The sequence below is a fragment of the Psammomys obesus genome, unplaced genomic scaffold (genome assembly GCF_907164565.1).
Source record: "Psammomys obesus unplaced genomic scaffold, mPsaObe1.curated_primary_1811, whole genome shotgun sequence".
Taxonomy (NCBI): domain Eukaryota; kingdom Metazoa; phylum Chordata; class Mammalia; order Rodentia; family Muridae; genus Psammomys; species Psammomys obesus.
Genome location: NW_026593286.1, coordinates 29988197 through 30002471, shown reverse-complemented (window position 1 = coordinate 30002471; position 14275 = coordinate 29988197). Strand labels below are relative to the sequence as shown.

The following is a 14275-nucleotide window of genomic DNA, read 5'->3' as shown; positions in this document are numbered from 1 at the left end:
GTCGCGGTTGTGGTTGTGAATCAGCCCGGAAAAATGCTAACGCTTGATGTGGCTGGTTAGTGGCCGTGCGCCGAGCAGGAGTCTCTGGGAGGTCTGATCGCGTTAAAAACGTACCCCTCAGGGTGGCTTAGGGAAGGCCCACGAACACCTGATGCCCTCCTCACCCCCACGGCTTGAGAAAACTTTACGTATCTTTGTATTTCACAGACCTGTTTATGAGCCCAACCACCGCCGAGGAAGATGTGTCCGAGTTGCTGCTGAAACTGACCCGTATTGACCCGAGACACTCTTATTTAATTTATTTTATTTTATTTTTTATTTTTATTTTTTTGTCTACCCCACGGCTCTGCGCTTTACTGTAACGGCTTGAGAAAACTTGGAAAATAGAATAACATGCTGTGGTTTTGAACCTTTCTTTTTCTTTTTCTTTTTTTTTTTTTTTTTGAGGAAATTAAAGTGCCAGCGTGAAAAGCCAGAATGGCAGCCAGAGAGAGGCTCTTTGAACTTTGGATGCTTTATTGTACAAAGGTAATTGTTTTCCTTTTTATTTCTGTACTTGAAAATACTTGATTATAAAATTTTGTATCCGGCATTATGATCTTAATGAGTAGTGTGTGTGTTTTTTTATGTTATTAATCCTGAGTTGACAGGTGTGGTGGTATGTACCTTTAGCCCCAAAACTCTAGAGGCGGAGGCAGGTGGAGTTCAGCGAGTTTGAGGCTATCCTAATCGCCGTAGAGGTTTCCAGGAAAGCCAGGGCTGCACAGAGAGACCCTATCTCAAAACAAAATAAAACCCCAAACAACTCCCCCATCCTGAATTTAAAAAAACATGTAAGAGATCTCATATAGCTCCCCCCCCCCTTTTTTTTCAGATTTGAGTATGTTGATAATGGTCTACTTTTAAAAACTTACAAATTTGTTTTTTGTTATTGTCTTCAGTGATCTCAAAGTTATATAGGCATAGTGTGTCTATAAAAGAAAAATAATGCTCTTACTGTGTCTAGGATGTGTGGGGCACATGGTAGCCTTGGTACTGTTAGGTCAGGGGACAGTCTTGTGGATTTGGTTGTTCTCCACTTTTATATAGGCTCCCAGGATTGAATTTAGGTCAGTAGGATTGGGTGGCAGTTGCTTTACCCATTGAACCATAATACCTGCCCCCAAATATTTTATTTTTATGCTGTTTTTACCTCCCTCAGTTGGGGGTAAGGACATTTTTTGTGAGGACATTAAACTTTTTCATCAGCCTTTTAAAATTATTTATGAAGGATATTGATTGAGGTGATTATTATGTGATTACCATTATGTTAGCCCCTACTAGCATCTATCTCATTTGATACTAACTAGAATCTGATGAGGTGGAAATTGTAATTATCCTCTTTTACTCATGAGAACTGGAGTAGGTGTGAGTTTGGAATTCAGAAGTGCCTGATTCAGGTCCCAGGCATTTTGCCATTTAGAAATAAATGTCTTTGATATGGATTTTTGCATAGCAAGTTTGATTTTAGGTCATTGAGAAGGGTCCTACTTGTTTCTCAAGTGAGGATCTGTATTACCACTTTGAAGACAGGGTAATGGTCAGAGAACCATCCTCAGTCTACTATTTAAATTAACTTAGGTCTAGTTGTATATGTTCTCACTTCACAGCCTATAGTTTTATATTATGTATACATATATATTTAGTTTTTTAAAAAAATATAATTTCATCTATTTAACAAACAAAAGGTCATCTCATTTTCACAGGATTTTTTTCTCAACTCCTGGTTTGATAGTTATAACTATTAAAGTGTATCTGTACACACACACACACACACACATATATATATGTGTACACACATACATACCTTGAAATGTTAATGTGAAATTTTAAAATAACCTTTAGGCTTATGTAATTGACAGAAATATCTTTTTTAAGACAGCCCTTCCAATAAAAAAGGAATCCATTTCATCCAGACACTTTTGAAAAGTCAGTAATCTGTTAGCCAGAGGTTAAAATGACATTTTAGTATGAATGCCCAGTAATTTGAAAATGGCTCATTAAAAATATATTAAGAAGTGCTAAGTGAGATTGCACTGTTTTACTGGTTATGTTTTTTTGAGTTAGCTTGAGTGACTGTTGAAGAGACAGCGTGTTATTGATATATACTGATTTTTAAAATGTGTATTCCTGAAATGTGAACCCTTTTGTCATGAATTATCTCTCTTTTTCTTTCTTTCTTGAGGAGTACTGGGGACAGAATTCAGGGCCCTGAGTATGCTAGGCAAGCGATATGTCCCTGTACTACATTTAACCCCTACTGTCAAATTTTGAAGCCTCTCTTTTTGGACAGAAGATAAACCTGAATTTTTTTGATTAAAATTAAACCATGTTTTGTTTTAATAAGATATAATTTTTTTTTTTTTGTTTCAAAGAGTAGTTGTTTAAAAATTGTTTTTTTAAAAAATACTTTTATCAGTTCATGGGTTACATACTTTTTAGATAATAACCTACCCTTTGAATCAGATAGCGACTAAGTGTCATAGTTCTGAGATTAAACTCATCTCCTTACTGAGGATGCTAACATATCACTGATCTTTAGACTTTCTAGCCTCTATCCTATTGCTTTTACTCTAGCAGTTTGTTCCTCAAAATATGACTTACCCACCAACACCGGACACTTTTAAGATCTTTTTGCTTTGCTTTTTATATTTTTGAAGACTTCAGATCTTTTAAAAATGTTTTCTGCAACTGAATTCTGAGAGCTTCTTCGACTTTGTAGCTTGCAATTGTGAGGTTCAATTTTGGTTCTCCTATTTAGTTTTGTGACCCCGAGCAAGACTTACTTTTTTAAATCTGCTATGTAATATTATATGTTTCAGGAGGGTGCTTGTCAAACTCATCTAGTTTTGTGTTATTATTTTTTTTCCCAAGACAGGGTTTTTCTGTGCAACCCAGGCTGTCCTGGAACTTTTCTCTGTAGACCAGACTTGCCTTAAACTCTTTTAGATTTATTTTTATTTTATGTGTTGTGTGGGTGTTTTGTCTCCATGTGTGTCTGTTCACCATAGTCATGCCTGGTGCCATAGAGTGTAGAAGAGGACACTGGATCTCCTGGAACTGGCATAATGGACAGTTTTGTACTGGAGATTGAATCTGGGTCCTCTGGAAGAGTAACCACTTAGCCCTCTCTTCTTCAGCTTCAGATTTTGTTTTGTTTTGACCTTGGAGAGATGTGAGAGAGTAGGATGTTTTTGCTCTTCATTCTGTAAATTAGTATATAAAATCTTTTAGTGTTACTCTTTAAAGCTTTTATTATGGAAATTTTAAGTATGTACAAAGTAGGTAAGACACAGTAAAACTTTGTGAACTTGTTTCAGCAGTGATCAGTGTATACGGTAGTTCTTCTGTAACCTTCCATGTTGCCTCTCTCTACCGAATTATTTCAATTCAGATTCTACACAGTTGCAGGTGTTGCCTATATATATTTAAAATTATAGCTGTAAAATAAGTCTTTAAAATTATCACAAAATTCTGTAAATTATAAAAGATGCATTTATATTCAAACTTATCTGCTAATCTTATGAGACTTTATTTTATCACTGAATAATTCAGTATTTAAACAAAGTATAAATTTAAACAAAGTATAAACAAAGCTCTGTATTTATTGAAAGAATGTGTGAAACCTTATAGGTTTCCCTTTACCGTGCTTTTCTTTGCTATTACATGTGGTAGAAAGCAGTTTTGACCTTAGAGTTTTCTACAATCTGAATTTTGCTAATGGATCTGCATGAATTTTAAAAATTGGTTCTCTTTGGGTTTGGGTGCCTGTAAACTGGCACCTGATTCAGGTTCTAGTTTGGGTATGGAAGGTATAATAATTCATTAATGAAGCTTTTACCAATTTTTTACCTATTTTATGAGGATTTTGCATTACTGTAATGTTTTAGCATTTTCTTGTTTATTAGGATATGTACAGAAATGACCTTTTATCATTTGTTGATGACAGTTCCTTAAGAGAAAGTAATTCTGCATAAATGTTTGATTCTCTTTGTCAATTTCCAGAACAATGACTTGATTAACAAAATGACCAGTTTTTCTGGAGTACCAAGTTTATTTTTCATTAATAAAATTTAAACAAGTGTTTATCATTTTGCTGTTCTACTTGATTTTTTGAGTACACAAAACATTGTATACATACCTGGTTAAAGAAGAAAATTTTGAAGATCGTGAAGGTTTGTTCAGGGCAGTAAAGTTAAGACATCATTCATATTTGTCACAGTGCTAAACTGACGTTGGCACATGTATTTCAGTGTGTCAGTAGTAGGTTGCTCTTATAATGTCTTCACATTGCCACTGATCACTTTGAAAGTGTGGTAGATGTACCCTTGGCTTATACTGCTTTGTAGAGGAATGTTAAGGAGTGTGTTCTCTTGCAGACTAAACACTAGAGATTCAAGTCTTTTGCATAGAAGCTTCTGTCTTAGCAGTTGGATCCTCACATATTAAATTGATCAATTGGTAAAATACTTGGTAATTTTTTGTTTATAATAGTTTTTTTCTTAAATTAACAAGTATTTGAGGAGTGCTGTAATTTTTAATACATGTGCACATGGAGTAGTCGAGCCAGGCAGATTAACATGTATATCCTCTCACATAATTACTGTGTAGTATGCAGTTTGTTTTGTTGCCAGATGTTTCAGGTCTAACATTTCTTACCTTGTCCTTCTAGGAATAGTTTTACTTGCATTGGTAGAGATATGACTATCCATAACAGATTACTTGTTAACTTTATAGAGAAGTTAGTACACAAAAAGGACAAGAAGGAACAAAAGCTGGCTGCAATGGTGCAAGTTTATAATCCCAGCACTCCAGGAGGCAGAGGCAGATGGATCTCTGTGAGTTCAAGGCCTGCCTGGTTTACAAAGCGAATCCAGGACAGAGAAGGCTACACAGAGAAACCCTTTCTTGAACCCCCCCTCAAAAAAAAGAACACTGTTTCTGTTCTCTACAGATTGTTACAATAGTGAACATGTCCACTAATTAAAGTTACATGTAGTCTGAACTTTCTTGCTATTTAGTTATCCCCACCCAGGGTCAAGGATTTGATTTACAGTGCAGTTGCATTTCATATAGCTCTTAAAAGTTAAACATTAAATTTGAACTGCTCTAATCTAGTATCTGATTTTAGTTCATTAGTTAGCAGCTAGTTCTCTGGATATATAAGAGTAGACAGTCAAATGACAACAAATGTCTTTTGACATCATTTCTTTGCTTAATTTTTTATAAGATTTATTTATTATTTATACAGTATACTGCCTGCATTTGTGCCTGCACACCAGAAGAGGGCACCAGATCTCATTATAGATGGTTATGAGGCACCATGTGGTTGCTGGGAATTGAACTCAGGACCTTTGGAAGAACAGCCAGTGCTCTAAACCTCTGAGCCATCTCTCCAGCCCCTTCTTTGCTAATCTTAAGACAGAAACAAAAATAGAGGCAAGTTTTATATAACTGTATACTAGCTTGGGTAGTTATTAAGTATCTTTTGGGAATTTATATATTTGTGCTCTCTCTCTCTTTTTCTCTTTCTCTCTTCCTCTTCAACGTCTGCCCTAGGAAAATATGTATTATTTTCTTAGTATTGCAGATTGAACCTAGGGCTTTGCACATAGTAAGTAGGTCTCCACTGCTCAGCTGTATCTTCAGCCCTTTTTTACTTTTTATTTTCTGAGGTAGTGTCTTACCAAGTCGCCCACTGTAGTCTTGAACTCTAGCTTAGGTGGTCTTGAACCTCTTCCTGCCTGACCCTCCTGAATAGCTGGGACTTCAGACGTACGCCACTAGGCTTAACTGAGATGCATTTCCAGTAGACATTTGTGCATGCCACAGTTAGTTGCTAGGACATGTAAAGAGAAATTGGGCATCTCAGATTCATCAGTAAGATGGAAGTTTACGTTGGGGTAGGAGAGGTTGCTCACTGGTTAAGGGTGACTGCTCTTCAGGGGTCCTCTGCTTGGATTCCCAGCATCACATGACAGCTCAAACGTTTGTTACTCCAGTCCCAGGAGATTCAGTGACCTCTCTGGCCTCTCTGGGCATCAGCCATACATGTGGTACACAGACATACACAGAGGCAAAAAACTCATGCATAAAGTAAATAAAAAGTTTACGGGAGTTTCTGTTCTTTCTAGTATAAATTATCACAAAGTGATAGAAAGGTGCCATTTTGAAATGTGTAGTATAGGTTGAAAGGCAGGGTTCATTAGTTATTTCGTTTTTCAGACAGGACCTTATGAATCCCTGGCTGGCCTAGAACTCCTTTTTTGTTCTTTAAATTAGATTTATTTTATTTTATGTGTGAATGTTTTGGCTAAACGCATATATGTGTACCACATGTGTGCTTGGTGCTGTGTGGAGGTCAGGAAGGCATTCTCTGGAACTGGAGTAATGGGTGATTGTGACTAATCGTTAGGTCCCGGGAACTGAGCCGAGGTGCTCCAGCCCTGCTAGAATTCTTGATATTCCTGCCTTATCCTCTTAAGTGCTCATGCTGTAGGGATGTTCATTCCATCTTTTTCTGTCATTTTTGAGACTCAGATTACACTGAAAAATTAAGTGGAGCTAATAGAAATGGACCCAAAATTTAGTTCTGATGTAGTTTTCGTCTTAGGTACCTCAAATCAGGTCATCTAGTTTTCTTTATATTTCTATCTTCTCATCTGTCAAATGGGAAAAATAAAGCAGCTTTTATTTATCTCTCAAAATTGTTGAGGAAAAAGTGAATTTGTTTTATTCACATGTACATTAAAAGTAAGAAAATGCAGATATTAGTATTTTTGTATCATAATTTTCATTTGTATCATTAATTTATATTTGCAATCATGGGCAATTTTTCTCTTTTAGGTGGTAATGAAGCTGAGCTAATAAAATGTCTTAATTTTTAATCTGAAGTTTCCAAAGATTGACATTCAAGCATAGTGCTTAGTTATCTTGAATAATAAGGTGAATTTTTATTTTCCCCAACTTAAAACCAAGTTTGTTTTGGCCCTTGGTGATGCTCCATTTCCTGCTGTTGCCCTTTGTCCTTCTAAATCTGGAATATGACTGAGATAGATAGTTTTGCAGTGAGCTCAGAGTAAAGTTCCTTTTCAAAATAAAAGTTCTGCTTTATAGTGAAAGTAGAATTTCATCTTGTTTTATTTACATAAATAGTCATGCACCTCCTTTATATGGATTTTAAAAAATTGTCCCGATGGCTCCTAATTAATGTTTAGGACATTAGATGTGAAAAGTAAGAAATGAATATTTTGTATCAGTAGACCTGAAGGTTGTCTTTAGGAAATATTACTTTGTGGTTTGGGTTGTGCTCATCATGCACTGCTCTGAAAGAAGTTAAGATGATGTGAACATTTTTTTATTGTTGGGCTGGTAATGGTGGCACATGGCTTTAATCTGTACATTAAGGATGCGGAAGTGGGTAGATCTCTGAGTTTAAGGCTAGCCTGGGCTGCATAGAGAGTTTCAGGCTACCCTGGCTGTATAGTGAGACTCTGTCTTAAAAACCACGTTTTAAAAAGTTGTTTTGATTATCTAAATTTCCCTGGTGGTTGGTAATGTAGGTAGCACTTATTCTATTATCATTATGTGTAGTTACAAAGAGTCTGAATAGTCCCCAGGCTGTGGAAACTGATACTTGGGAAAACCGTTTACAAGCTGGTACAAGATGACTAGGTTTTCAGGCAGGTAAGCTTTCTGGGTTTTGAGGCCTTGAGGGACATTCAAGTACTTCATATGTAGATACAGAGTTCAAAAGGAAGGTTGTACTAAAAATATTTGAGAGTTCCATTGGTGTATAAGTTATATAATTACAGGTATGTAAGGAGAAGAAAGTAAAAGTCAGGAAGTCCTGGAACAAAAGAACCTCACGGGGAGAGAAAAGTCCATTGTTTCTATTACTCATATAAAATGCATGTTAAGGAGTCTGAATGGGAGAACTAGGAGTATTGGTTCCTCAGAGGAATGGTGTTAAGAAGGAAGTAGTCGGAGAAGAATGCAACACAACACTCAAGAAAAGCATTGGAAGCTGGGTGTGGTGGTACACATACGTACTTCTAGTACCCGAGAGCCTAAGACAGGAGAATGCAGAGTTCCAGAGCAAAACAAAAAACTAGGGCTGAGGAGGTGATTCAGTGGCTAAAGTGCTTGGTTTGAAAGCGTAGGAGCTCGAGTTCCAATGTGATCAGATGCCAGATGCAGTGATGTACCTCTGTAATTCTAGTTGGCAGAGTGAGCTAGTAGTTGGAGATGGGAAAATTTCTGGAGGTTCATGGACTAGCTAGCCAGGGTGTGCTCAGTGGTGAACAAGAGACCTTCCCTGGTGGAAGGTAAGGTCCAACACCCAAGGGCATCCCTCTGATTTTTATAAGGATGCTTGGCATGTATACAGTCTCTCCCTCTCTCTCCCTCCCTCTCTCTCCCTCCTTTTTCCTCTTCCTCTCTCTCTCAAAGAATATTCCCCCCAAACATTGTGGAGCATATATTGAATTCATTTTCAGAGGTTGTTAGTAGTGTCATTAAAAACAGTCAAAGAGAGTGGTAATGAAAGATATTTAAAAGCTACTTATTTAATCATATTAGGAATTGAATCCAGGCCCTTATGCATTTTAAGCACGTGCAGTACTTTTCAACTATAAGCCCTTTGTCCTCCCCATTTTATTTTTTATTATTGAATTTAGACTTGATTTTGTTTCCATGCTGCTTTTATCATGTAAAAAGATTTTCCTTCTTTCTTTCTTTCTTTCTTTCTTTCTTTCTTTCTTTCTTTCTTTCTTTCTTTCTTTTTCTCTCTCTCTCTCTCTCTCTTTCTTTTTGTATTACACTGGTCAAGAATATTTGTCTGTAGACAACATTGTTCCATCTAGAATGCGGAACAGTCTTGGGTTTCCAAAAATTCATCTGTAATTCTAGAGAATTACACATGTATGTATGTATATATGTATGTATGTATGTATGTATGTATGTATGTATGTATGTATGTATGTATGAATGATATAAGGAACTTAAGCTCCATAAGTTGAATAGTTGTAAACGTTCCCATAACAATAACTGTTTACAAGATAGGTACTACTTTAATATGGTTAAAGTAGCTTACAAGTTAATATGAATAGCACAAACTTTAAAGATTATTACATGTAAGTTAGTCATCCCAGAATCAGCTTCTGACAGCTCCTTGAAACTGTATTAGAAATAAAGCTTTTTTGTTGTTGTTTGTTTTGTCAAGACAGGGTTACTCTTTGTAGCCCTGACTGTCTTGGAACTCACTCTGTAGACCAGGCTGGCCTCAAACTCAGAGATCCTTCTGCCTCTGCCTCTTGAGTGCTGGCATTAAAATTGTGTGTCATCACTGCCCTGCTAGAAGTAAAGCTTTGGTCAGTTACTGTATCTGTGTGTTGATTTGGCCTTGTTACAGTTTCCTTCCCTTTACTGTGAAATTATGGTGCCAATTTACTATAAGGGAACTGGGAGTGGTGGCACACACCTTTAATCCAAGCAGAAGCAAAGATCTTCAAGTTCAAGGCCAGCCTGGTCTACATAGAGAGTTATAGGTCAGTCAGTTACATAAATCCTGTTTCAAAAAACCAGCCCCCTGACCCCACCCCCCAACCAAAACTACAACAAAAAGCTTTTCCTGTAAAGTAATGAAGAATTGGGACCAAGAATCCATTCTGTCACAGTTTGCTTTTCCCCCTCGCCTTTGTTTGTTTGTTTGTTTTCGAGACAGGGTTTCTCTGTGAACTTTTGGCTGTCCTGGACTTGCTTTGTAGACTCAGCAGACCTCAGAATCACAGAGATCCATCTGCCTCTGCCTCCCCAAGTGCTGGGATTATAGGATATGCCTGTCCACAGTCTGCTTTCTTGATCACAGTTATTCATATTTTTCCTATATGTAGCATGTACTTTCTATTTATTTCAACTTAAAAACTCAGTCTTGCACTCAGTCTTGAAATACGATCTTGTGATATACATGGTCAACTCGAGTTGTACTTCTCTTGATACTGAAGACTGACTTCAGAAGACACCATCAATATATGTTTCGTATAAAGCTGACATAGAGTTAAAACTGGAATGAGGGTACTGCAGTAAAGATTTCAGGAAAGGGAAGAAAGAGGCCTGTAAGCAGTAGTTCAAGGCAAGTCTGAAAACTAAATAGTCTCTGCCCCTTCCACCTCTAGAGAATTATGTTGCCGTGGTTTCACCCCTCCCTCCCACCACCCCATGTCACTCTCTGTTTCTTTTGGCTCTTGGAAATGTATATTTTTATATAATTTTCCTTTTTTAAAATACGAAGAGAGGATAACTGCTCTTTATCGTAGTAAGACAGCTTGGTCAGCTTTCTATATTTGAGAGCCGGTCAGGAAGATGGATGTTGTGTCGATCCGGCCTCCTGCTTTCTCCTGCCTGGTTGTATTGATCAGCAGCTCCAGTGTATACTGTGTATTGGCGGGAAGGCTACTGATTGCTCCTTACTGTGATAGTGAGCACTGGGTTTTCTCCACCGCTTTAGATCCTGGAGCTAAGACATGTATGTATACTTTCTACTCTCTCACAGGTCAGTATAATTTATTATGGTAGTTTTTTCTCTAGGTGTTGTGGTGCAGTTTGTAGTGTTGCGTGTTTGTCACTGTTAGAATATGTTATGCAATTACTGTATAATTTTGTACAAGTACACTGAGATTTAGATATTAGGCGACTTACATTTTAGAAAAAGGCTAATTGCGTTATAGATCTTATTTATAGTTGGTATTAGTAGTTGCCACTTTTTTATTGATATGTCAAGTTTTTAATTTATTTTACTTTTTAGAATTTTATTATTTGTTAGGGACTAATTTTGTAGTGCTGCCTTTCCTGGAACTCAGTACTAGACCAACTGGCCTCAAACATAAAATCTTCTATCCTCTGCCTCCTGAATGTTGGGATTTAAGTCTGGGTGACATTGAATTGTCCCTAGCAGTCTTAGAACATTTGCCACATTGTGTTATCTTAGTAAATATACAAATTGGGAGATAAGACCATGCTATGGTGTTTCAGTGTACTGACCTTAACCATGAGAGTGACCAGGAAGTAATCTGCTCTGTCAGACAGTCTGGTAAGGGAGCTCAGGTGATTGTATTTTTATCATTGTATACTGAGGAGAAATGATGCAGGTATTACTGTTTCTGATGAAGGGGTCTTTCTTTTTATGAGAAAGTTCATGTATAGATTCTTCCAGGCTAGATGAGATATAATTATTTTGTGAGTTAACTTTTTATAGTCTTGATGAATCCTTACTGAACCCATCCTTTCCTTCGTTTGACCTGCTAAATCTCCACAGTTTCATGGTCCACAGCTAGTGCGGTGTAGTAGAATGGGTACCTGTTGGATTCTTGTATTCTTGAAGCACTAATGCTTTTGACTTAGGGCAAGTTACATCATCTTTTGTAGTCTGTAAAATGAAGAAAACTAAACCCGATTTGAATAGTTGTAAGGTTTAAATAAGATAGTAAGTTAAGAGTGCCTGCTGTTCCAGGTAAAAGAAGATACTTTAAACATTGTGTTTAACTCAAGTGAAACGGTACCTTTCCTTTTTTGTAATTGTTCAGTTTCGTAGGAGAATTCTTTGCTTGCCAAACACTTGGTAGTACTGACCTTTAGAGCCTGCGTGAAGGTTTGGAATGTGCATCAGTGCTACAGTGTTGGTGTGGAATTTGAGCCAGGTACTAGAGATTGTTAAATAAAATATGAAGAGAAATGCATTAATTCTTTATAGTGTTGTCTGTTCTGTGTCTTTTACCAAGAAGTAATCCTCTGCCTTTTTATAAGAATCTAATTAAGAGAAGCCCAGTTACTTGTATTTTTGAGGTCTTATCTCTAATGGATAAGTGAGTGAATAAACAAATGAATGACCTCATTTGAAACATAAAAAGCAAGTAATGTCTTAGAAAATTTCTCATAGACGCTATTTTTTTGCCTAAAATATTTCTCACTTCTTGTTTCTTTTGTGAAGCTGTAGGTAGTGCAAATTTATAAGCTGATTTTGAAATAATGCAATAATGAAACAAATCCTGAAAGGTTAGCAACTGTTATGTGTTCTTTGAACATTCTTTGAGATTCTGGATTACAGTATAATGCTTTTATTTTAGGGAAACAACTTGCTGGTGGTACCTTTGGCTTAGACTAGTGCTTAAGCTGTGATGTTTAATGATTAAGTGTGTAAACTCATAAATTACGTGTTGAAATTTGACCGCCATAAAGAAGTGTTGGGAGCAGGTGGTGGTTGTGCACGCTTTTAATCTCAGCATTTTGGAGCCTAGGCAGGTGGATCTCTGTGAATTTGAGGCCATCCTGGTCTATAGTGTGAGTTCCAGGACAGCCAGTGCTACACAGGCAAACCCTGTCTTAAGAAATGAACAAAACAAAACAAAATAAAATAAAGTGTTAAGGAGACAAAAGGGGGATAAATGCTGAGATTACAGAAGTGATCCTGTGAATGGCTATTGTTTCCACTTTAGGTTTTTATGATAAATAAACCTAATATTGTGATGATCTTTTCATTTTAGAAAGATCCAGATTACCTGAGACTATGGTTGGACAATTTTGTTTTGAGTTATGAACAATTTTTAGACGTTGACTTTGAAAAGCTGCCTACAAGGTATGTAGAAACACTGATTTATCACTATTATGTGAGATTGTTCACTTTTGGCAAAAGGATTTTATTGACATTATAAGAATAGAAGCTGTGCTAACAGTCTCTGTACTCCTTGCATGACCATGTTCTCACACAAGTATTGCCCAGTGGTCATAGTAGTCTTGCTGGGCAGTATTATACCTGGCTTTAGAAACCTCTTCCTTGTTTTGGTGAGCTACTACCCTCTTGGTGGTCTGAAATTCACTTAGTTTCTGACACTAGCTACTCAGCATAGCGCTAGAACACACAAGTGGAAGACAGGGCTCTCCATAGACTGCTTTTACTTTAGACAGTCATCCACACTGAAACTTTCTTATTGCATCTACTTGTTCATTTAATTTTTATTTAGTTCCTCCTGCCCTTCCTCCCTCCCCACCCCTCTCCTCCCTCCCCACCCCTCTCCTCCCTCCCCTCTCCTCCCCTCCACTCTCCTCCCTCCTTCCCTTCTTCCCTCCCTCCCTCCCTCCCTTCCTTCCTACTTTAGTTTAAGTTTGAACACTTTGTTTCTTTGCTCATATCTTACAGGGTAGATGATGTGCCTCCAGGAATATCACTGCTTCCTGATAATATTCTGCAGGTTCTGAGGATCCAGCTGCTGCATTGTGTTCAGAAAACAGCAGATGGGTTAGAGGAACAACAACAAGCCTTGTCAATTTTGCTTGTCAAATTCTTCATTATTCTTTGCAGGTATCTGGTATAAAAAGTAAAATTCTAGCATGATTATTACCAAAATAATAATAGTACTTGTTAATGATATTTGTATGAATCTTTAAAGAATGTATATATCTTTTTTAGTACGATTTATTAGTATACTGGAAAGCTTCTTAATTATTATACTTAATTATAGAAACACTTATCCAAGAATTTTAAATATGTGCTGTCAAGATGGCTCAGTGGGTACAGGTACCTGCTATCAAGCCTGATAACCTGAGTTCCATCTTCTGGCCCTACATGGTGGAAGGAGTGAGCTGACTCTGCAGTTCTGTCTTCTGATCTCCCACCCATGCTATGGCACACAAAGGCTGTACAATGTACACGCATACACAGAAATAAACTTTGAGAATTCTAATAAAATATTGTTTAAAAAAAAGAGTAAATTTACATGTAACTTTATTTTTATTTTTATTTTTTTCAAGACAAAGTTTCTGTGTGTAACCTTGGCTGTCCTGGAATCACTCTGTAGACCAGGCTGGCCTTGAACTCACAGTGATCTGCCTACCTTTTGCCTCCTGAGTGCTGGAATTAAAGGCGTGTGCCACCTTCAGTTTTAAGAGTAACTTTAAAGACAATGGCAGAAGTTTTAATTTCGGCAAGTATGAAATATTTTCTGTATGGTTCTCGACTGTCAGTGTATACACATGTGTGTATGCAAGCCTGCATATATGTGCTAGACATCACCCTTTTATTTATACATTTTTTTAAAGATAGAGTCTCACTATGTAGTCTGCCTGGTCTGAAATTTACTGGGTAGATTAAGCTACTCTTAACAAAAATTTAAGAGTGATCTGCCTCTGATTTAAGAGAGCTGGAATTAAAGCTGGGATTATAATTTTAAGAGTTTCTTAGCGG

The 14275-nt window shown here is 37.0% G+C and overlaps 1 protein-coding gene across 3 annotated transcripts in view; it reads left to right on the top strand.

Moving 5' to 3' along the window:
• Positions 1 to 229: 229 nt before the first annotated feature.
• The window catches only part of Nbeal1 (neurobeachin like 1), a 144376-nt gene continuing 130330 nt past the window's right edge, over positions 230 to 14275 (top strand). For 2 of the 3 annotated variants that reach the window (XM_055616358.1, XM_055616356.1), the window contains exons 1-3: positions 230 to 528; positions 12579 to 12670; positions 13232 to 13393. In XM_055616358.1, coding sequence (XP_055472333.1) covers positions 478 to 528; positions 12579 to 12670; positions 13232 to 13393 — 305 coding nt within the window. In that variant the 5' untranslated portion in view covers positions 230 to 477. Of the gene's footprint in view, positions 529 to 11621; positions 11736 to 12578; positions 12671 to 13231; positions 13394 to 14275 lie in introns of all 3 variants that reach the window. The other variant, XM_055616357.1, reaches the window with a different exon arrangement.